We start from the raw sequence: 22822 nt of genomic DNA, 5'->3' as shown, positions 1-22822 counted from the left end.
TAATTTTCACAATAAGAGGAATCCTCTATAGTCTATCCCAACATTTGTAATAAAAAGTAAATTAAAACTAATCCAAAAAGTGGTTTTAGCTTACTCAACTGGTAAAATTTCTGATGGTTGAATAGTAGATTTGAAGTTCAATTTTCGCCTACACCAAAAACTGATTGGTATTTTAGTCTAGAGCGGACGCAATAGTTTAAAACCAGAAAAAAAGAAAAAGATAAAAAAAGATAAAACAAAAGTAAATTAAAAATTTTTTGACAAAATTATTGCCACCATTATTAATCGAAAATTTTATTAAATTCTCCATATCCTAGCTGATCACAGTTCACATAAAGAGATTAACTCCTTCACCCCCACGCATTAAAGATTATAAAACAACAAAAAAGTCAAGGCTGAAGACCAAGGAAAGTAGCTCAGAACACAGAGAGAGAGAGAGAGAATGGAGAGCGAATTGGTGAGACTGTGCATTGAAGCGGCGTGCGAGAACCGAGAGAGCGTGGAGAAATGGCGGGGTCAGAGGCGGAGTTTAGAGCGCTTGCCTTCACACCTCGCCGACGCTCTTCTCCGCCGCCTCATCCACCGTCGTCTCCTCTTTCCTTCATTACTCGAGTACCTCCTCTTCTTTCAAAATTCTGAATAATTTGAGTTTTCACTGAATGAATTTGATGATGAGCTCTGAAATTTTATCTTGACGTGTGCGGTTATTCGAATCTGGACTCAGTTAGGGAAGAGATAATTTAGAATTTTACTGTCTCATTAATCATTTTCTTTTCCTACATTTTCTTGGCAACCAAACAGATCATTACGTTAGTGTTTGATTTTCATGCATCAGAGACTAGTGTGGTTGTTACTTGCTGTATGTGTCTCATTTGTTAATTTGAAATTATTGTAGCTGAATTGATTTGTAATTTGCTTAGAATTAGGGTTTAGAATTTTTGGAAATGAATCTCTCAATGTGAGCCAGAAGATCAAATAGATTTTTCTATAGCTTGTATTCGTGAATCGGAGGCAAAGAAAGAAAATTCAGATTGAAATTTTGGCATTTTTTTTTTTTTGTTAGTTTCGGCCTTTTTGTATAACTCAACTCTCAAGTAGTTAAGCAAATTTTGGTTAAGATCATCATTCTGTTCAACACAACAAATCAGGAAACATAGGTTCTTATATGATATCGAATTTGTTTTCCTTTTGTCTTGTAAGATTGTAGTGTTTATCTTATTAAATTTGGTTACTGTAAGTTATTTATTTATTTTTTAATATGTGCGAGATTGGTCTTTGCTAAACCAGATTTGGTTGGGATTGTAGAGTTTTCAAACATAGTGTGGAGAAGATTGATCTCAGAGGTGAGAAATCTGTGGACGCGGAATGGATGGCATATTTAGGAGCGTTTCATTACTTGCGCTCCTTGAATGTTGCGGATTGCCATAAAGTTACTAGTTCAGCTCTTTGGCCTATTACAGGTATTAGTTAAGAAAAAAATTATCATATATTTGCAAAGAAGGGTTTTTTTGGGTCATATATGTATATGTAATGTTTCCTACCAATCACCTTCCCCAAACCCTGCAAAAATGGGAGCTTTGTGCACTGGGTATGACCTTTATAAGGTGTTAAGACATATTTGCCTCTAATTCTCCTAGATAGAAACTTGATTTATATGTTATTGTTTTCTAAATCCATGGTTTGACTTAATGATGGGGAATGCAATGGATTCTTACATTTGGCCAATGTTTTTGCTGTGTTTAGGGATGACTAGTTTAAAGGAGTTGGACCTTTCTAGATGCATGAAGGTTACTGATGCTGGAATTAAGCATATTATATCCATTTCAACGTTGGAAAAGTTGTACGTATCAGAAACAGGTCTCACCACAAATGGAGTAACACTTATCTCTTCACTTAAAAACTTGTCTCTCTTGGACTTGGGTGGTTTACCAGTGACTGATCAGGCACTGAGTTCACTTCAGGTACTTCATTTTGTTTTAATTTAATTTTTCAGATTTTTAATATTTAAAATTACACGGTATATAATTGTTTTCTCGTGTCTTTTTGTCCTTCTGGACCATGACTTATCCATGACCTATTCCCTTTTGCCATCTGGTGTGGATTGGGCGTTTGACATTCCATGCTTTTGTTTAACTTAAACCCAATATGCACATCAAAAATCCTCAATATAAATGGATGTTTATTAGCTGAGTAGACAACAGTTTTCTGCTACAAAGAGCTAATGTGACATGATAAATGCATTCTAGAAATCAAGATGGTGTTCCTATTTTTGTGCGTCAATACTAGAGGGATCTCTTGAACATACTTATTTGATCATTTGATTTCTTTGTCATAAGTATTTGCTTGTCCTCATTTAGGCAGGCCTAAAAGTGAATCAGTAATGTTTATGCACATTTTTTTGGGTCTAATGTGTGGGATATTGGAGCTAGTTCAAATGTGTATTTTTTGCGAGCCTTTGAAAATTTGGAATTTCAGAATAATTTCTAGCTTGCAATCGATATGTTCATATTTAGAAAATCTGTATTGATTATATCTCTTGTTTTTTTAGGTACTTACAGAACTACAGTACCTTGACATTTGGGGAAGTGAAGTATCGAACAAAGGTGCTGCTGTTCTTCAAAAGTTCTCTAAGCTGAGTTTCCTTAATCTAGCTTGGACAAATGTCACAAAGTTGCCAAATTTGCCGTCTCTAAAATGCCTACACATGAGTAACTGTACCATTAGCTCTTTACTTGAAGGGGATGGGGGTAAACCTCCATTAAAAAAACTTATTTTCTCTGGATCTAAATTCGAAAATGAGGCTGAAGCCTTAATGCATATTGAAACAAGTTTTCTGTCCTTTTTGGATGTATCCAACTCTTCTCTTCAAAGATTCTGCTTCCTACCTAATATGGAAGCACTGAAACATTTGGATCTCAGCTCGAGCATTATGGGAGATGATTTAGTTGAACATGTTGCATGTATAGGAGCAAATTTGAGAAATCTAAATCTCAGCAAGACAAGAGTCAGCTCTGCTGGAGTTGGGATTTTAGCTGGACATCTTCCCAATCTCGAAATTCTGTCACTATCTTACACACCAATTGATGATGTTGCTGTCTCATATTTCAGCATGATGCCTTTGTTGAGGGCTGTCGACCTAAGCAATACCAATGTTAAAGGTACAAATTATTCAATACACTTGTTTTAAATTAAAAAAAAAAAAGGTGCATACCACAGCAGTGTGTTGTAGGCCCCTTGTATCAGAATGGCGCTTGTACCTTTAGAACATAGTGTTCCTTAATCATATTTTTAATGTCATTAAATCATAGGATGTTCAGTATCGTCTGAAAACCTAATCTGCTTCCCCTGCCCTGCTTGCTAAATGATCAAACATATGTGTACATGCAAACACACCCATTGCAGGACAGGACAGGTTAAACAATGCTTGTAATATGGCAATTGCTTATTGTGTACCTATTACTATTAGCACTAGGGCTTGTCTTGTGTTGGCTTAGATTGTCCCTATGCCAGTGTTTCTGTGCCAGTTCCTCAATGAATAGACAATTTTTATGATTTCAATGATAACAACAATGAAAAAAAGAAAACATAATAATACACATCGTCAGCATGCGCACTAACTCCCCCGTAATCTGTTTGCTGCAATTCTCAAACTACCTCATTTTTTGGATGATCAATGAGTTAAAGGATTTCTTTTATTGCTGGGTGACTAATAGGTGTTACCAATTAAACTCTAAATATATGTCGATTATGTGGAATTTAACAAACCATATATTCGTTACTTTCTTCTTCTTTTTTTCTGCTAATGTAACATCAAGTTCTTTCACTTGTACTTTGTATACCTGAATTGATATTTGTTTTTGTTTGTTATACTGTGAAACTTCTTTCTGGATTTTCAGGTTTCATTCACCAGGAAGGTGCTAATCCAGACTTGTTTCTCTCACTGAAAGCACTTGAAAGTCTCAATCATTTGGAAAGGTTGAATTTGGAGCAGACTCATGTCAGGGATGCAGCTCTTAAACCTTTATCAAGCTTCCAAGAGTTGAAAGACTTGTCTCTTAGAAGTGCTTTCCTTACAGATGTCTCCCTGCACTACCTGTCATCTCTCCCAAAGCTGACAAACCTTAGCTTTCATGATGCTGTGCTGTCAAACAGTGGGCTCAATTTATTCAATCCCTCAGCAACTCTAAAAAAGATGGATCTGTGCGGTTGTTGGCTCTTGACTGAGGATGCTATTTTGTCATTCTGTAAAAAATATACTCAAACTGAAGTAAGGCATGAACTTGTACATGTCTTGCCATCAAACCCAAATGGCTCTACCAGTCCATCTCCATCACTATTAACTTCAAGGACCTTGCTGGTGAACCAGAAGCAGGGGAATATAAGCATATCTCCAAGTTTTGTAGGTATGAATTTTTATTCATTAATTTTTCAGCTGCAGCTTCTTATAACCCTCCCTAATTTCATTTTCAATTGTTTTGAAATAGATCAAAGGTTGAAGTATAACAGAGAGGAGCTACTTTCACTGCAATATTCTTCTTTGTCTCTTGCAATTCCTCTTGATAGAGGCAGTACAACTTCCCAGTTGCTAATGAATCAAAGCTCTTCCATGTTGTAATTTACTGATATTATTTCCATAATCATAGCTGTTTTCCTTTTCTTTGAAAAATGTGTGTTCAATAATGGCTCTCCTCCATCTGATACTAGGGAAAATGAAATTGAAGTGGATAACAGTAATGGCTCTAACAAAACCTCTTCCTTCAAATGTATTCCTATCTATGTGATTGGGGAACCTGGAGCTAAAAATGTCCATTATGTCTGATCAAAAGGTCCAGACCTGGGAGAGCTACAACTTTTTTTTTTTTTGAGAAAGGGCGAGCTAGAACTTAATTGAAATAGTCTTCACCGTTGATTGGAGAAGTTCAACAAGTTGGTGTCGTCCCTATGATTTAACAAGAATGAATGGAAGATTGATAAGCAAAAAAATACTGCTTGGGAAATTAGCTGAAGCAGCTCTGAACCTTCTCTTAGAATACCAAGAGGTTCAACACAACAGTGATCCCAAGGTGCTCACTCTGAGAACATTGGCAAGCTCTCCAACTGGAACCTACAATAAATTTTGACGGTTCCATTTTTAACAACATAACTACATCTAGGCACAATGATCTGAAGTGAGAGCGATGACAGGTCACGGCATTAGCAAGCAAGAAAGACAATCCAGTTCAGAATTCAAAGATAGTGGAAACAATGGCAGCCCTTCAAGCAGTTCTATTCGCACAAGAAGTTGGCTTCGAAGACAGTGTTGGAAGGAGATTCTGGAAGGAGATTCTCATATGATCATTCGAGCACTGCAAGAGGCTCCATACAATCCACCACGGAGCCATTTGATAGGGCTTACAAAACAAAGGCTATTCCGGAGCCAGGAGCTATGAGTTATCCCATGTGAAACGCAATGCGAATATGGCCGCCCATCATCTGGCTCGGCATGCATGCAATGCATATGATCCGAGTGTCTGGCTGGAGGAAGCTTCAAGCTTCCTCTCAACCAGCCTCCAAAATGATGTATTTGAATTCCAAAGCATGAAAGTTTCCCGTTAAAATAAATAATAATAAAAACATTATTTATACGAGTATGTTTCTATCAATTCCTACAATCCCCGGAGCATTGCCAATAGTATAGGTAAATTTGCACCTAAATTTAGGCTGTTCCGACGTTAGGGGTCCATTTGGTTAAAAGGGTGGAAAAGATGATAAAAAATAGGGAGATTATAGAAATTGGAAAAATATAAAAGTTTTTAGTTTTTCCTGTTGTTTTGTTAGTTTAGTTTAAGGGTGTGCTCCCATAAAAAAAAAAGTTTAAGAGTGTGCTTGTTTGGAGGTGAAATAGGGTGATGGAAAAATTTGGAGAGAAATGGGAAGGAAAACTTTTTTGGAGTGTGTTTAATTGGGTGAGGAGAAAGAAAAATAAATTGTGGAGCTTAGGTGTTTTCTCGCCAGACCCACCAAAAAGTTTTTGGGGAGAAAATTAAATGGAGAAAATGAGGCTGCTTAATGAACGAAAATGCCCATATACACTTGTACATAAGCTTCGTCTACGTCAGTAACCCAAAATAAGAAGAAAACTGAAGGGAGAAAATGAGGCTACTTATGAACGAAAATGCCCATGTGCACTTGTACATGAGCTTCATCCACGTCAGTTGTCTTTACTATTTTGTTTCATCCATTACTCTGATTACCCCCTTTTTTCTTTTTTCTTTTTTCTTTTTCTTGTCCTGTTGCTTTGTTTTTTTTCCATCCATTTGCACATACACAATTTTTTTGCTAAAGAAATGTGTTACTTTTTTGTTTTATTTAATGAGGGTATTGGGTGATTTTTTTTTGGTTGTTTGTCACTTTTTGTTTTAATTGGGCATCATTTTTAACAAGGGTATATGAATAAATTTATGCAAACTCACTTTTTTTATCCCTTCACTTTTTCACTCCCAACCAAACAAAAACGAGGGAAATTAATTTTTTTTTTATAGAAAATGTAGTTTGTATAAATTTACTTTCATGCCCTAATAGATAAAAAAGGTAACAAATTAGAATATATATATATAGAGAGAGAGAGAGAGAGAGAGAGAGAGAGAGAGAGAGAGATGAATAAAAAAAATAACATCTGAATAAAAAGTATAGAAAAGGACCAAAAAAAAAATTAAAGAAGGAAATTGTAAAATCCATGTTCTTGGTAGCTTTCTGTTGGCGGCTCTATGGTGGTGACTCGGGTGAGTTAGATGAAGAAAAGACTCAGCGAAGTTGATTGCTAGCTAGAACTTGGAGGGCTCAAGTACACAAGGGGATATAGGCCTGGAGGGTTTATAATCATTTATGTACTGCAACTATTCACGCTAATGGAATTTTCTGATGGGTGGTTGACAGAAAGTTTTTTTGCACAGATGATCTAGTTTTTCTCTTCGAAAACATGTCATAATCTTTTCATGTGGTTTGATTTAGTTTAGCATTTACATATTGCTCTTTACATGTTTTAGATTGTTCTCAGTCTTGTTTGCAATATGAAACTTGAGTAAAAACACTTATATTGGACTAAGTTGTTAGGTTAATACTAAAAGTGATTAAGCTGTAAAACTTTGTTTAAAGGGTCTAAATATTGAGCTAAGGTGTTTTTAGCATATTTCAGAAATTAAAAAAAAAGAAAAAAGGAAAAGGACAAAAAACTAAAGAATTTATTTTTAAAAGGAAACAGTCAACAACAAAAAACGACAAAACGGAAAAAAAAAAAAAAAAAAAAAAAAGCAGAAACAATGAAAAAGTAGAAAACCTAGCACATTGTACAGTTTGTACATCGCACTAGGGGCTCCGCCAAACTTTTTTTTTTACTTCTTTCAGTTAGGAGTGCGCATAGATCAAGTTGAATCGGATTGAGTGTTTTCAACCCAATCCACTATAGTGAGTTAACAAAATCTAACTCAACTCAACCCAACTCTTCACAGGGATCCAACTTACCCACATAAAGCAGGTTAGATTCATGGGTTGGACAGTTTTTTTTTTAATTACTACTATTATTATTATTATAAAATTGAACATTAGAATTACACCCTTACAAATTTATAATCAAATAATCATGAACATAACTCCAAACAAATACAAACTATACGAGAAAAACTTAGAGTTTGAGTTTTATTTGGGAAGAGGAGCAAAAAACTAAATAACAAAATTATATAATATAGTTTTTAAAGTTTAAATATATATTAAACATAGGTGAGTCAAGTTGGATTAGGCAGATTTATGAATCTTATGACCCAAACCCAACTGTTAAAAAAAAAAATTCATAACCCAACCAAACTCACCAATTCTTAAAAACTGACCCAACCTGGCAATTTAAGTTGTATCGAGTTTGTTTTGGCGCGTTGGCTACACACCCTACTTTCAACCAAACACCCACTAAAAACATTTGCTTTCCAATTTTTTTTTTTCCTATCCTCCCTATTTCACCTCCAACTAAAAGGACTCTAAAGCTAACTACTTTTTCAAATACATTCCAACGGCTTTTATGTTCTTTTTAACTATTAAAACATTATTATTACTTTTGTTCGGTTTTATTTCTTTTTCACTGACTAGATCAAAGTTTTTTTTTTTTCTTAATTGCTTCCCAGTGCTCTTCTGCAAGAGACACTGTCTTCATGCTTGCCTCCCTTGGCATTCAGGACTCAAAAGAGTCCCTCGCAATTGGAGCTATAACAATACGAGCATGATTGGCCACTACAAATCACGTGAGTGGGGTCGATTAGGGTGCTATGACATGCTTGCCTCCCTTGGTGTTCGGGTGCCACGACAGCACGCACCTCACAATGGGAGCTACAACAATACGAGCTTTGATTGGCCACTCTGAATCAGTTTAAGGGTCGATTAGGGTGCTACGATGACTTGCAACATTAGGAATTGGTGTTTTGTGACAAGTTCCTGGTTGATCTACGATCTACAACTAGATTTGTTTGGAGTAGGCGGTGATAGATTTAGTATTGGGGAGCTTCTTGATTTGGTAGTGGGGAGCTTCATAGTTGTTTGATTCATGAGGGTTTGGATGGTTCAAGGGTGATAACATGGCTGAGTGTTACATATTGATATTGTGGCAATTAGAGATGGAAAATATAAATAAAATAAGGTGGTGGAAACTGAAAATGTAGATAAGAGAGATACAGTGACTCCAGTATGGGTGGTGAATGTAGCTTTCAGTAAAAAATAGAAACCCTACAGCTTATTTGTGGGATGAATTTGGTGAAAGACACCATGTTTTGAAGAAAACTATTTTGGTTATCTTGTTGAAGATGCCCTAACCCTAATGAGGTGCAAAATGAGGTAAGGAAAAGGGGTTAAGAACAATTTAGTTAAGAACTTTATTGTCCTTTATGAAAACATTAGCTTCATTTACAAGAGTACGTTTCTATCAATTCCATGAGTCCCCCCTAAAGGAACTGCTCTTCAATAGATATATGTTACTTTTAATTTTATCAGATGGTATATGGATACCCATATATACAGTCACAAGAATAAATTAAAAAAAAAAAAAAAAACTAAACCAAAATGCAACGTGTTCGCTGAATGGGAGAAAATTCTAGCTCCAGAAGTGAATTCTTCACGCACGGGACTTGTTCGCGCTCTTGTACATGTTGTCAATCACATTCTGCGCAACAAAGACATCGAGTCAGTAGTTTCACCACCAAGGATCTTTTTCGATCTCATTGGGAAAAAAAATATCTTCTTAAATGTGAATTGGCATATAGAAATCAGTTGAATAAGTGACGCATGGACTAAACAACATGATGGATGAATCAAAACAAAACTTTTTGTACCACCAAGACTTGGTATATTAGCAAGCTAGTCTCAAAGGCCCACTACCATGTAGGAAAAAAAAAAGCAGCAGAAATTCTAATATTTGGTTTCCAGATGCATCATGCCAAACTTTACAAACTGCATCTAGGATTAGGATATAGAGCACTGCCTCCGACCATGACATCCTGACATAACTTTCATATGCTCCTTTATTGCTTCCAAGTCAAAAAACATAGATATTTCTTTTAGAGGGCGTTTGGATACAGCGTTTTCTGCATTTTCTGCGTCTGAGTTTTTTTTTTTTTTTTTTTTTTTTTTCTTCTTCTGCTGCAGCAGCACAGGTCAGGGGGGACAAGGCTACTGTTCATGTTACTTACTGTGCATGAACAGTAGTCGCATTTTGTTGACTTTCAGCACATTTGTGGGTCTCCTGTACTGTTCATGGGACCCACAAACTTCACTTTACAGAATTTTTTTTATTAAAAATGAGTCCCACGGTACTATTCACACATTTAAAAATTATTTTGCTACAGTGTTTTTAGTTTTCAGTTTTCAGCAATAAGTTCTATCCAAATGGATTACTGTGAGTAAATCAGATCATCCAGTTTTGCAAGTGTAAAAATCAGTCCTAAACTTAAATGGGAAATTCACACATACATGTAATGAGAGAGAGAGAGAGGAGTGACCTGGTAATATTTTTGCATCTGGGGCCTCTTTATTTTATATGTTGGTGTGATAAGGTCACGTTCTATGTCAAATGGCTCAGGTTCAAGGTGAACAGCTTTTATAATCTCAAATCCCTTCAACTGCAAACAACAAAAGTTAAGATTTACAAAGAGCTTAGTCATTGTAAGTCAGAAATTTATTCTTTAGTCAGTAATGTGACAACAAAACACAGACAACTGAAAGAAAGTAAGTAGCAACCTTTTTTTCTTTAGCAACCTTCGTGAGCTCCCCAAGAATGTATTCTTTAGCCCTAGGATTTTCACAAATAGAATTGAAATCCCCAGTGACACTATTTTCTACAGCCCAACGTTCAAGTGCTTGCTTATTGGGGTTCACAACAGAGACTAGGAAGGACTCGAAGCTGTTTCCATAGACCCATATCTGAATTTGGAAGAGTAATAACAGTGTCAAAATAGTGCAGATTTCACTGGATGGATAAAAGCCAGAATTATACTTAGCCAACAAAACATCAAACCAAATCTTCGAAATCATGTATGCTTGATTAAAAAAAAAAAAAAGACAACCTTAGAATTAAGTTACTATGAGATTGTTGTCACCTCTCTCGATTGTCTTCCCCAAAAGAGGTGACTGTATTAAGCATGCAAGTATATCATACTACAAAAAAGATCAAGACACAGATCTTGCAGGTGTCTTGTATGTGAGATGTGGTTCAATATGTCATAAACATAGTTTCATAAGTAAAAATCAACATCATATGGACATGCTGACACTGTATAGCACTATAGTGTTTGTAACTATTATTCAACAACAGCTTTGCTAATTAGATTTGTGCAGGCATCATATGACAATGTCACAGACATTATCGTAGTATCCACATTTTGCCTGCATACAACCAAAGAAAAGAGGAAAACAGAAGGACACACAAATAAAAAGTGCTCACTAAAAGGCATACCGAATCAATGGCAGAAACATTAACATAAATGTTCTCCAAGTTTTCAACAGCAACATATTCTCCTTGAGAAAGCTTAAAAATATTCTTCTTGCGGTCAATGATTTTCAAGCTTCCATCCTGTTGCCACTCACCAACATCCCCTGGTGCAAAGATCGTTACCAGCATGGTTAACTCAAAAGCCAATTAATGACAAGTGACTAAACTAAAATCTAAAAAGAGACACTGATACGATATGGTCAAACCTGTATGGAACCACCCATCAACCATGACCTCTTTGGTGAGGTCTTCACGTTTATAGTACCCTGAAAACAATGTTCTTCCCCTTACACATACTTCTCCTCGTGGTGTGTTAGAAAGGGCATCATATCCCATTTCAGGAACAGATTCTAGGCACACATCTACATTGGGTACTGGAGGGCCTACTGTGCCAAGCATTGGCATTTCATTTGGTAGTGACACAAATGTCCCCGCACAAGTTTCCGTCAGACCTACATCAACATTGATACAAAATAAAATGATCCATGTTCATCATGTAACTGAAACATGTAGGCATTCAATGCAAGCACAAAAAGAAAAGAAGCCCTTTAGCAAGCAACATGAATTAAAGATTGACATACCATATCCTTGAAGAACATGAGCACATGACACAACTCGCAGGAAAGCTTCTACATGAGCAGAAAGAGGTGCTGCTCCAGATAGAATAAGGCGCACCCTACCCCCCAACCCTTGCTTTACCTGAGGACATCTCAAAAACCAATGAGATTCAAATGAGAAACAGGAGATAGATATAGATATTGTTAATAATGTCTAGAGGGGGAGCAGGAGGAGACCAAAGAATGTATCGAAGTGTGTATCTGCAGTGAACTGCAATTTGTTAGATAATTTAGTTGTATTCGAGGCGACTACCCTCCTAGAAATTAAGGAAGAGAAGGATATTTGGGATTAAATTCTGCTTACCTCATATTATTCATATCAATACTTAATTACACTGAACTAGAATTCAAATTAAACAAGATAACTCCTAATCCTATCAACTTAGAGTTCTACCACTAGATAGACTCCATCCTAACAACTTTATTCAAATTCAAATAACACCTTATCCTAACACAACTAAATTATATTCCAATGATAACTACTACGTGAGGCAATATCTTGATTTCCATACTTATCCTCTACATGAGGAAATATCTTGATTTCCATGCAATATCTTCATTTCCATACTTATCCTCTACGTGAGGAAATATCTTGGTTTCCTTACTTATCCTATAGCCACTTTTTTTTACTCAGCTACTCCTTCTAACTCCACTTGTCCTTGGGACATAACATTCCCATCCTCTGGAGAACGAATCTTGTCCTCAAGATTCATATGGGGAAACTGCTGCTGTAATTCCAGAAGAGACTCCCATGTGGCGTCTTCATTCGTTGTTCCTGTCCAATGCACTAATGCTTCTTGAAGGACCTTCTTTCCTGTCTTGCTCCAGCAATAATCCAAAATTGCAACTGGTTCCAACAGTAGCTTGCCATTGTCTTGCACCTCGGGAAGCACTTGCGCTACTCGGTCTAAGTGGCCCAACTTTTTCTTCAACTGTGAGACATGGAAGACATGATGAATCCGGGAAGCAGCTGGAAATGCTAACCGGTAGGCCACCTTTCCCAAGCATTCCACCACCTGGTAAGGTTCGTAAAAGCGTGGGGACAACTTCATGTTTCCTCGGGTTTGCATAGACAGTTGTCGAAATGGCTGCAATCGAAGATATACAAAGTCACCAGTGGCAAACTCCAATTCACGACGGTGGCGATCTGCATTTAGTTTCATCCTGTGTTGAGCTGTAACCAAACTTTCTTTCAATGAACGGAGAATCTCATCTCGGCTTCGCAAGGATTGCTCAACATGTGCCACCGTTGTGTCGCCATGCTCATAAGAATGAATGGTTGCAGGGGGTCGACCATAAACAGCTTCAAAGGGAGTCACGCGGGTGGCTGTATGGTAGCTTGTGTTGTACCAATACTTTGCCCATGGCAGCCACTAGAGCCAATGTTTTTGCTTGGAACTCACAAAGCAACGCAGTTAAGTTTCCAAGCAACGATTGAGAACTTCCATCTGACCATCCGTTTGTGGGTGGTAAGCAGAGGTCATACGCAATTTAGAACCTTGTAGGCGAAAGAACTCTGACCAAAACTGACTAGTAAAGACAGGGTCTCATTCAGAAACTATGGAACGCGGCATGCCGTGAAGCTACACCACTTCTTTGACAAAGGTCTCAGCCACCACCTTCGCTGAATCGGGATGCTTTAGAGCGATAAAATGGCCATATTTGGAGAGTCAATCCACCACTACCAAGATGACAGAGAAGCCGCTAAAAGTCGGAAGTCCTTCAATGAAATCCATTGACACATCTTCCCAAACCCGATTTGAAATCAGCAATGGTTGTAACAACCCAGCCGGTGTCATCGTATCATGCTTGTTACGTTGGCAAACATCACATCGCTGAACGTAGTGCTGGACATCACGCTTCATACCAACCCAATGAAAGTTGACACCCAATCTTTTAAAGGTTCGAAAAATCTCGGAATGTCCCCCAATAGGTGTATCGTGAAACTCTCAAATAATGGCTTCCTTATACAGAGAATGTGGAGATAAGACCAACTGATCTTTGTACCACAATTGCCCACCACATGCTTCATAGCCGCTAGTGCTCTTAGTGTCTTTTTGCAAGTCTTCCCTCATAGCAATTAAGAGTGGATCATTGTGGGCTTCATGGCGAACCTTGGCCAGCCACGTGGGTTGTGGGCATGTTATTGTAATTAACTCCCCATGTAACCGCGAAAGAGCGTCGGCTACCAAATTCTCACGACCTAGTCTGTGCTCGATTTCATAGTTATACCCCATCAACTTCACAAGCCATCTCTGCAGATCCATGGTCAAATGCGTTGCTCTAGTAAATACTTCAAGCTTTTATGGTCAGTGTGAATGCAAAACCGCCATCCCAATAGATAATTACGCCATTGGTGGACTGATAAGACAATGGCCATTAGCTCCTTCTCGTAGGTGGAGCGGCCTAAGGCTCAGCCCGAGAGTGCCTTACTGTAATAGGCGATGGGTCGACCGTCCTGCATAAAGACTGCACCTAACCCCATTCCCGATGCATTAGACTCAACCACAAATTGCTTGGCGAAATCCGGCAATGCGAGTACTGGGGCTTGAATCATTGCTTGTTTGAGAGTGTGGAAGGCCTTCTCTGCTGCTTCTGACCAATGAAATCCATCCTTTTTCAATAACTGTGTGAGCGGTGCAGCGATTGTACCATAGTTTTGAATGAATTTCCAATAGTAGCCGGTTAATCCCAAGAAGCCGTGAAGAGCGGTGGTGGTTGTTAGAGTTGGCCAATTTTCCATGCTTTGTATCTTCTTTGGATCGGCAGTAACGCTTGTGGACCTAATGACACGGCCTAGATATTCTACTTCTTTCCGAGCAATTAAACATTTAGATTGGTTTACATATAATTGATTGGCCATCAAAGTATTCAGCACAGTATCTAAATGAATTAAATGTTCATCCCATGTTTTGCTATAAACCAATATGTCATCAAAAAAACACTAGGACGTACCTTCTCAATAATGCTCGAAAAATGTCGTTCATCAAGGATTGGAATGTGGCTGGGCATTGGTAAGCCCGAGCGGCATGACCAAAAACTCATAGTGGCCATCATGGGTGCGAAAAGCAGTCTTATGGATATCGTTGGGCTGCACTCGAATTTGATGATATCCAGATTTAAGATCCAGCTTGGTGAAATATGTTGCACCATGTAGTTCGGCTAGTAATTCATCTATGGTTGGGATGGGATAGCAATCCCTGATGGTGACACGATTTAACACTCGATAATCCACGCAAAAGCACCAAGAGCCATATTTCTTTTTAACCAATAGGACTGGTGAAGAGAAAGGGCTGAAACTTGGCCTTATGATCCCAGTGGTGAGCATCTCCTTGACAGCCCTCTCAATTTCATTTTTTTGGACGTGTGGGTACCGGTAAGGCCAAACACTAACAGGCCCACTTCCAGGTTCTAAGGAAATTTGATGATCATGGGTGCGGGATGGTGGCAACATGGTTGGTGTTTGAAACACCTGCTGGTACCTCTTCAACAACGCCTTTAGTTGGTTGCATTGGTCTTGAGTTGTCTCTGTTAGAAGTGCTTCAGTGGGTCCTCCTGAAATGGGCATAATACAAAATTTCACACTATTAGATGCTAGCCATACAATGGAGTGTATAGACTCTTGGAATACCCTTCCAGTATGTTCCCCTTGGATAACAAACTTTTGGTCCTTGACCCAAAATTCCATAGAGAGGTTATGCCAATCATGTAATACTCGTCCAAGGCCTTGTAGCCACTGTATTCCCAAAACTAAATCCGACCCTTGTAGATCGAGAGGATGCATGTTAGTTTGGAATTTATAGCCTTGTATCTCCACGGGTACCGCCAAAATTTCTTCGCATCGTAGTCTTTCACCGTTGGCTACCATCACTTGGAAGGCAGGTGCCAGAGTTGTATAACAGCCCATTCGCTTGGCGAACTTTAAACTAACAAAATTATGTGTGCTACCGCTGTCAATAAGGATGTGCAATTTTTCTCCATGAATTAAGCCAGTAACTCACATCGTTCGGGGACATAGACACACCAAACAATGCATGGAGGGAGATTTCAGGTACTGCTTGTGGTGCTTCGCTTTCAGGCTCAAGCTCTATTGCCCCAGAACTTTCTTCCATTTCATCCATTGTTTCTAAAAGGAATATCTGTTGCTTCTTGCATCGGTGTCCTAGTCCAAACCTCTCGTCACAGTTGTAGCATAAACTTTTTTCCCTTCGCGCTTGCATCTCCGCCCATGATAGTTTTTTGAATGTTGTGTTGGTGGAAAATCGGGTACTGGAGGTAGAGGGTGTGGTGGTTTTGATGGGTGTTGGAGTAGGTAGAATGGAAGGTTTGAATGGTGGGGTTTGTGACAGTGAAAGCTTGGGTGGTGTTGCTGTGAAAGATGGGCGTTGTAATTTGGAAAGCTTTTCTTCTAGCAATCAAGCCAAACTTGTGGCATGAAGCAAGGTGGTGGGTCGGAAGAGTTTAACTTCTGAGCATATCTCCTCCTTTAGTTCGCCGACATAGCTACCAACCAACGCTCGCTGAGGCCAATGACAAACACAAGCAGCTAAACGCTCAAACTGTGTTTGATATTCTCGTACGGTGCCCTGTTGCTGCAATTTAGCGAGAGCCTCATCAAAATCTTCATAGTCTAAAGGATCGAAACGGATGCACAAGGCTTGAGTGAACTCCTCCCATTGTACGTTTGGTTGGGATTGTTCATACCATTGATACTATTGCAAGGCATCATCCTGCGAGTGAAAGGATGCTAACAACACCTTCTCGTTGGCCTCGGTCTTTTGATAATGGAAAAACTGCTCGGCTTTATAAATCCACCCCTAGTTGGGTTTTCCCCATCAAAACAAGGAAAATCCAATCGTGAAAATCTAGTCTATAGGCTACCATGTTGAGTGCCACGGCTTAGCTCTCCTGAACCTTCTCCATTCTCACGATGTCGGTTGATGGAACCATTGTCTCGGCCACTGCTGCTATGGTCTTCATCAATCCGAACTCCTTTTTCCTCCATAGCTCGACTCATTTTGGCAACGGCATTGGTGAGAGCCTCCATTGCTCCCTTCATGCTTGCGAATTCTTCCTTTTGAGCCTCGACCTGCTGTTTGAGGGAATGGGTGCTAACCTCCAAGGCAGACAAGCGGTCGTCATTGGTGGTTGAACATGTGTTTGGTGGGTTGTTTGTCATTGGCTCTGATACCAATTGCAGTGAACTGCAATTTGTCAGATAATTTAGTCGTATTCGAGGCGACTACCCTCCTAGAAATTAAGGAAGAGAAGGATATTTGGGATTAAATTCTACTTGCCTCATATTATTCATATCAATACTTAAATACACTGAACTAGAATTCAAATTAAACAAGATAACTCCTAATCCTATCAACTTAGAGTTCTACCACTAGATAGACTCCATCCTAACAACAACTTTATTCAAATTCAAATAACACCTTATCCTAACACAACTAAATTATATTCCAATGATAACTACTACGTGAGGCAATATCTTGATTTCCATACTTATCCTCTACGTGAGGAAATATCTTGATTTCCATACAATATCTTGATTTCCATACTTATCCTCTACGTGAGGAAATATCTTGGTTTCCTTACTTATCCTTTAGCCACTTTTTTTGACTCAACTACTCCTTCTAACTCCACATGTCCTTGGGACATAACAGTATCTCCCTTTGAGACTGATGTACTTTTGGACACTTTGTGTTCATCATCATGAACATAAAGTGTATTTGATTTTCAATGAAATTACATTACTAATTTATCAAAAACAAAAGTATAGAATGTGCATCCAGCACCTGACTAAAGACAAATTTGTCACAAATTGGAGATGCTTGTTCATGTTTACTCCCGTTCTGCATGTTATGATGCTTGCTGCAGCAGATAAAAAAAACATTTTACAAGAAAGGTTATAATAAGATCAAGAAACAACAATTAAGTGATCAACTGGACACTTAAGAGAAGTAAATACAACAAAACTAAACTCAACAAAGCCTTAAACACACAACACATGTATGGACTAAATATAGCTGTAGATTTAAAATAGATAGTTAAATAAGAGAAGGATGGTGACACAGGACAACCAGAACGAAATGAAAACAACAGGAAAATAAATGGATATGACCTAGGAGTTAGCACCTAGGGTGGACATAGAGTCAGCACCAAACCAAAAAAAGACCAAACAGCCATTTTTTTCATTCATCAAAATATCAACTATCTCCTCAAGGAGTATAATAGGTTGCTTATAAAGGATTGCTAAACCCTAGTTCTAATTGGCTAGGAAACCCTAATTGCCCTACTACAAAAATAACCTTGCATTCAAATTAAAATACTAATAGCCTAATAAACTGCTAGGACCTAAAACATAAAAATACAATTGACTTGCAAACATAAATAATACGAAATAAAATTCTTCTTGCATCTCTCGCATCAGATGGTTGGCACAAAATGAAATTAAACAAATAGAATGTCTAAGGTGAAAACATTGGTGAATTATCTGAAAGTCAACTGAAGGATATACCATATGACTTACAGAAAAAAACAAAAGGCATGCACAAGTATATTTTATCTGAAAAAATGAAACTGTTAAGTGTTAACATATTCTTTCTTGATCTCTAGTATTTCCATTGGTGAGGAAATGTTTACTGCTTCATATCTGAGTTAGTAAACCCAAGGATACCTCTCTCTCTCTCTCTCTCTCTCTCTCTCTCTCTCTCTCTCTTACATTATAAGACTTGAGATTATGAATTAAGACTTACAATGAGTATGCAAGACTGAAAAGCGTCTTTTTCAATAAGCCCCCTGAAGAAATCTTCTGATTCAATCCTGAAAATAAAACAGAGCATTTATTATATCTTGACAGTTGGAGATGCAAAATTGTTCATGCATTCATTTCACAAAACAACTGCACATAGAACAAAAAAGTAAAAAGCACAGTTCAGTGGCCCAGCTTTAAACAATGCACATAGCAGGACATTTTTCTTACTGAAATAACAATTTTTTCTGATTCCTTTGCACACATGTACAAGAAGCAGGAACCAAACTCAATGGAACTTTCAGCCCAAACAGGAAATTTACCTGAGTAAATTCTATCCAACACACGGGGGACAGCACAGAAAATTGTCGGTTTTAGCTCCCCAAGGTCCTCAACCAATAGTTTGACATCCTGCAAAAACATCAATAAGTAATTATGACATTGAACTTCTATTGGCTGAGAGAATAATGCATAATTGAACTTACCCCACGCCAGAACCCTATTGAGGCCCCAGTTAAAATAAATAGCTCCTCAATCACCCGATCAAAAATATGAGCAAGAGGAAGATATGAAAGATACACATCTTTGTCAGTCACCTAAAAAACGAAAAGAAAATGCTGTGTGAGAAGTCAGTCGGAAAGATAAAAAGGATAAATCAAATTACATGGCAAAATGCATAAGCATCTCATGTCAAAAATTAAGTTCTACTCACTACATTTTTAAAGGATTTTTTCCCCATGTTTAAATGAATAAGATGTATATGTTAAGATGGGAAGGAAATCACCTTTTCATTAACACTCTCCAAAAGGCGCTTCACCCCAGCTAAAAGAGCAATAATGCTATCATTGGATATCATTACACCCTTGGGATCGCCTGTAGTTCCACTAGTATACATAATAGTACAGATGTCACTTTTCTTTTTCACAGGAAGATCAAATTGTTTACCTTCTCCCTGCAAAGAAGAGTTATCCAAAACTTGAATCAGAACTAATAATTATATACAAATAACAAGAGCATTGGACAAATCATTTCTGCAGGTTCATGAATAACAATGAATTAAAAAATCCTGCATTTCAAAAACATATAGAAATCTTGAATTCCAGATTGACCTCTTTGCCTCAAATGCTAGAATTTGCGATTCCAATAGTAACATAGATGGTGATACAATTTTGTCCACAGAATAAGATTACCTATTTAATTTATTCAGCCTAATAGTAGGTGGATTTTTTTTTTTTCTTGTATCAAAATTCATAACCATTTAAGAAACACAAATATCAAATATATAACCTACCAGTTGCAAAAATTCATCCCATGAATATATCACCAATCCAAACTTCTCAACTTCCTCTCTTTGTTCGGGAGTAACCTTGCCAAAGCTCACAAGTGCTACATAATGAAATACATATAATTTCTTCTTATTGGCATAAACATAAATAAAGGAATCCAAAAGACAAGCCTAAGCACCTAACTTCTTCTTTTTTATAAATAAAAAGATAATTCTAACTTACTTTTAAGGTACTGAGTTGTGCTAGGAAATGTTTTCAGCAGCTGAAAGGGCAAAGGAAAAGCCAATGAGAAGAACATTCTTAGCATACCAAATCGTAAAAGCTCCCAAAATGCCAACAACTTTTGCTATTAGACCTTGTCAAGTATCAGCTAAGCATAGAATGACTAGGTATCTTTACGAAATGTGCCAAAAACAACTTTAATCAGAAATATGGATTTAAACACGGTAACAGGTGTACCTCAGGAATTTTTTTTTCTTCAGCAAAAGCAATTGAAACCTCTGCATGGTTTATAACAAATTCCACCGCACCAGCACCTAATCAGAAGATATCAAACAGCTATGAACACTATATTGTACATAAGTTCAAGATTTAAGGGTAAATCATATAAATTGTCTAATTTTGGAAACAATGTTAAACACCTTACATATAAAAAAATATAAAAGTCCTTAGTACCCTGAGTAAGAACTTGAGCTTGTCTATTAGTGAAATTTAATTGCATGTTAATGAAAAACTATTTAAGTGTAAATGCATACCTAAACTGTCATATAAAGGAACACAGTAGAGCCCATGAGCATTGCAGGCCTGCAGTGGTTTTTCAGAGTTAAATCAAAATTTTCCAGAGAAAAAGCATGCATAATATTCTAGAAACAATGAAAGTGAATGACAAGGGACAGAAAACAACAAACTGTATTAAGTACCAGAAAATAGAACTAACTTTTTGTGAACGTTTTGCAACAACTAAAAGACTAAATGAAGATTAAAGAGGACTTTGGGTAACAACATTGATGACAAAAGTAAATTGAAGACAAAGGTGGTTCAAATAGACATTTAGCTGATCAGAAAAGTATCAGTTTAACCAATATCACTATCGGCTAGGAACAATGAAAGTCAATGACAACTAAAGGACAGAGAACATCAAAAACTAGTATAAGTACCATAAAAAGGAACTAAGTTTTTGAGAGTGTTTTGCAACAATTAAAAAACTGAATGAAGATTAAATATGACTTCACAGGTAACAAAATTAACAACAAAAGTAAATTGTAAGAAAGTGGATTACTTAGCATGAAAAATTTAACTAAATAGATAAAATTTCCAGTAATCAAAATCATTATTGACCGAAACAAAAAGGGGAGAATAAATTTATTAAGGGCCATAAGCTTTGAGCAATTATAAAACAAAATAGGAGTGTGAAGTCCGCCCAAGCTTTCTCGTTTTAATTTGATCGTTATTACAAAATATATTCTCTCATGACTGAAATGGGGGTATCTTAAAAAAAAAAAAAAAAAAAACTAATATTAAAAGGCACCTCCATGCTTATAATCCACTCCGCACAGTTGGCACCATAAATACCACATTTTGCTCCCTACAATCAAGCAATAAACAAATGTAAGCCTCACGAACACATAAACTACATAGATGATACTTCAAGCAAACCATTTGTCAAAAACCTAATACTTACTTCCCCCACACCACAACTCCGCATGGCATTTCCGACTTTAATCACCAAGTCATATACTTCTTTATAAGTTTGCCACACATATTTGCCAGGCTGCAATGATAGAAAGCCACAATATTACACTATAACTCAAAGTCAAACCAAGTCATATAACAACAAAAGCAATCCACACGCATAGATCATTCACAAGATCCAAATTTTCTTTTACCTTCCCATTCACGGATTCACGACGGCCAAGCATGGGATTATTGGGACATCTCTCTACGCTCATGCTGTAAAAAAACACGAAAATTTTCGAGTGATCATCATCTTCCTAAACTCAATTCAATTTCAATTTTTTAGTGCTAATAAAAGCTTTTATAGTAGTGAACTATTATAGTAGTATTTTATTAAGTGCTTTGGACTGAATTTTTATATATTTATTTTGATTTCCAGCAATTTGATCCGGTTCTTAATTATACCGTGTTACAGAAATAAAGCTTGTTGAATATGCAATTGAAATTCTCAAAATTTTTGAACAGGAAGGACTAGTATTCTGCTCAAATTAAAGCAATTAGATTCTAATACTAGTAATTAAAATTCCAAACACTAACTCTAAGGCTATAACGAGAAAATAAAAATAATGCAATAAATCCAATTCGAAATCAAAGTTCTGAAACCAAACCACACTAAATTATTAAAAATAAAATAACTTTTTGTTATGAGAAACATGCAGTCAACTTTTCGTCGCGAAAACGATTTGTCTGTTTCGTTCCGTGTAGTCTTAAAACCAAAAAATAAAAAATAAAAAAAGAAAAGAGAGAGAAAATTACAAAAGACTCTTTTTTTTTTCTTTTAATTTTCGTTTGTATTTTCCCGGATTTTCTGAGCAAACAAACAGACAGAGAGAGGGAGAGAGAGATAGAGACGTACCGAAATACGTCCCAGCAACTGTCCATTCCTGGAATCGGCGCCGGAAATCCATCTTTCGCGAACAAACTCCGGTACACAGGTCCCACGGATGGCCTTCCATCTTTAGCTTCCTTCGCTTTCTCCACCTCCACTAGATAGTTCTTCTGCGCCATTCTCAGCCCCCCTCTCTCTCTCTGATCGATCGCTTTCTCTCTCTCTCTGCCTCTCTGTAAGAGTCTGTGTTTTTCTTCTCACTGATAAAAATCTGAATAATGAGAAAGAGTTTCGTAAATTTATATTGAAATAAAGAAAAGGAAAAATATTTTTTAAAAAAAATAATATATAATAATTTATTAGGTGGCTGAGGCTAACAGTGGCATATTTGGTAAATGCGGTTTCTTTTCCAGATTTTTTTTTTATTAAAAAATTATAATACTGCAAGACTTTTGGAAAATTAAGTATCATAAATACCCATTTTTCGTCTTATATAAATTATGGGTCCCATTATAAATTTAATTAATATAATCTACAGTTTTGTAAGAGGAAGAAATACACATTTATAATACTCTGAGACTACCCAATATTTACTGA

General features: G+C 37.1%; 2 protein-coding genes across 2 annotated transcripts; one reads left to right on the top strand and one right to left on the bottom strand.

The window, feature by feature from the left end:
* The first annotated feature begins 381 nt into the window (after nucleotides 1-381).
* Nucleotides 382-5622, top strand: LOC142617397 (uncharacterized). The gene is made up of 6 exons (XM_075790233.1): nucleotides 382-612; nucleotides 1306-1460; nucleotides 1744-1961; nucleotides 2549-3158; nucleotides 3897-4403; nucleotides 4485-5622. Exons 1-6 carry the CDS (start codon nucleotides 443-445, stop codon nucleotides 4613-4615), a joined length of 1791 nt encoding a protein of 596 aa, XP_075646348.1. The 5' UTR covers nucleotides 382-442; the 3' UTR covers nucleotides 4616-5622.
* A 3245-nt stretch (nucleotides 5623-8867) lies between these two features.
* Nucleotides 8868-22505, bottom strand: LOC142617390 (long chain acyl-CoA synthetase 4). The gene is made up of 19 exons (XM_075790220.1): nucleotides 22253-22505; nucleotides 21549-21612; nucleotides 21344-21433; nucleotides 21191-21247; nucleotides 20418-20466; nucleotides 20122-20198; nucleotides 19885-19924; nucleotides 19668-19762; nucleotides 19161-19328; nucleotides 18862-18972; nucleotides 18700-18787; nucleotides 18381-18447; nucleotides 17421-17496; nucleotides 11584-11701; nucleotides 11209-11454; nucleotides 10967-11106; nucleotides 10252-10434; nucleotides 10014-10133; nucleotides 8868-9178 (listed from the first exon to the last, which is right to left on the bottom strand). The coding sequence occupies exons 1-19, from the start codon at nucleotides 22402-22404 to the stop codon at nucleotides 9131-9133; spliced, it is 1989 nt and encodes a 662-aa protein (XP_075646335.1). The 5' UTR covers nucleotides 22405-22505; the 3' UTR covers nucleotides 8868-9130.
* Nucleotides 22506-22822: the final 317 nt, after the last annotated feature.

The sequence above is a fragment of the Castanea sativa genome, chromosome 1 (assembly GCF_040712315.1).
Source record: "Castanea sativa cultivar Marrone di Chiusa Pesio chromosome 1, ASM4071231v1".
In the NCBI taxonomy this organism is placed as follows: domain Eukaryota; kingdom Viridiplantae; phylum Streptophyta; class Magnoliopsida; order Fagales; family Fagaceae; genus Castanea; species Castanea sativa.
This window is presented reverse-complemented; position numbering and strand designations above follow the sequence as displayed.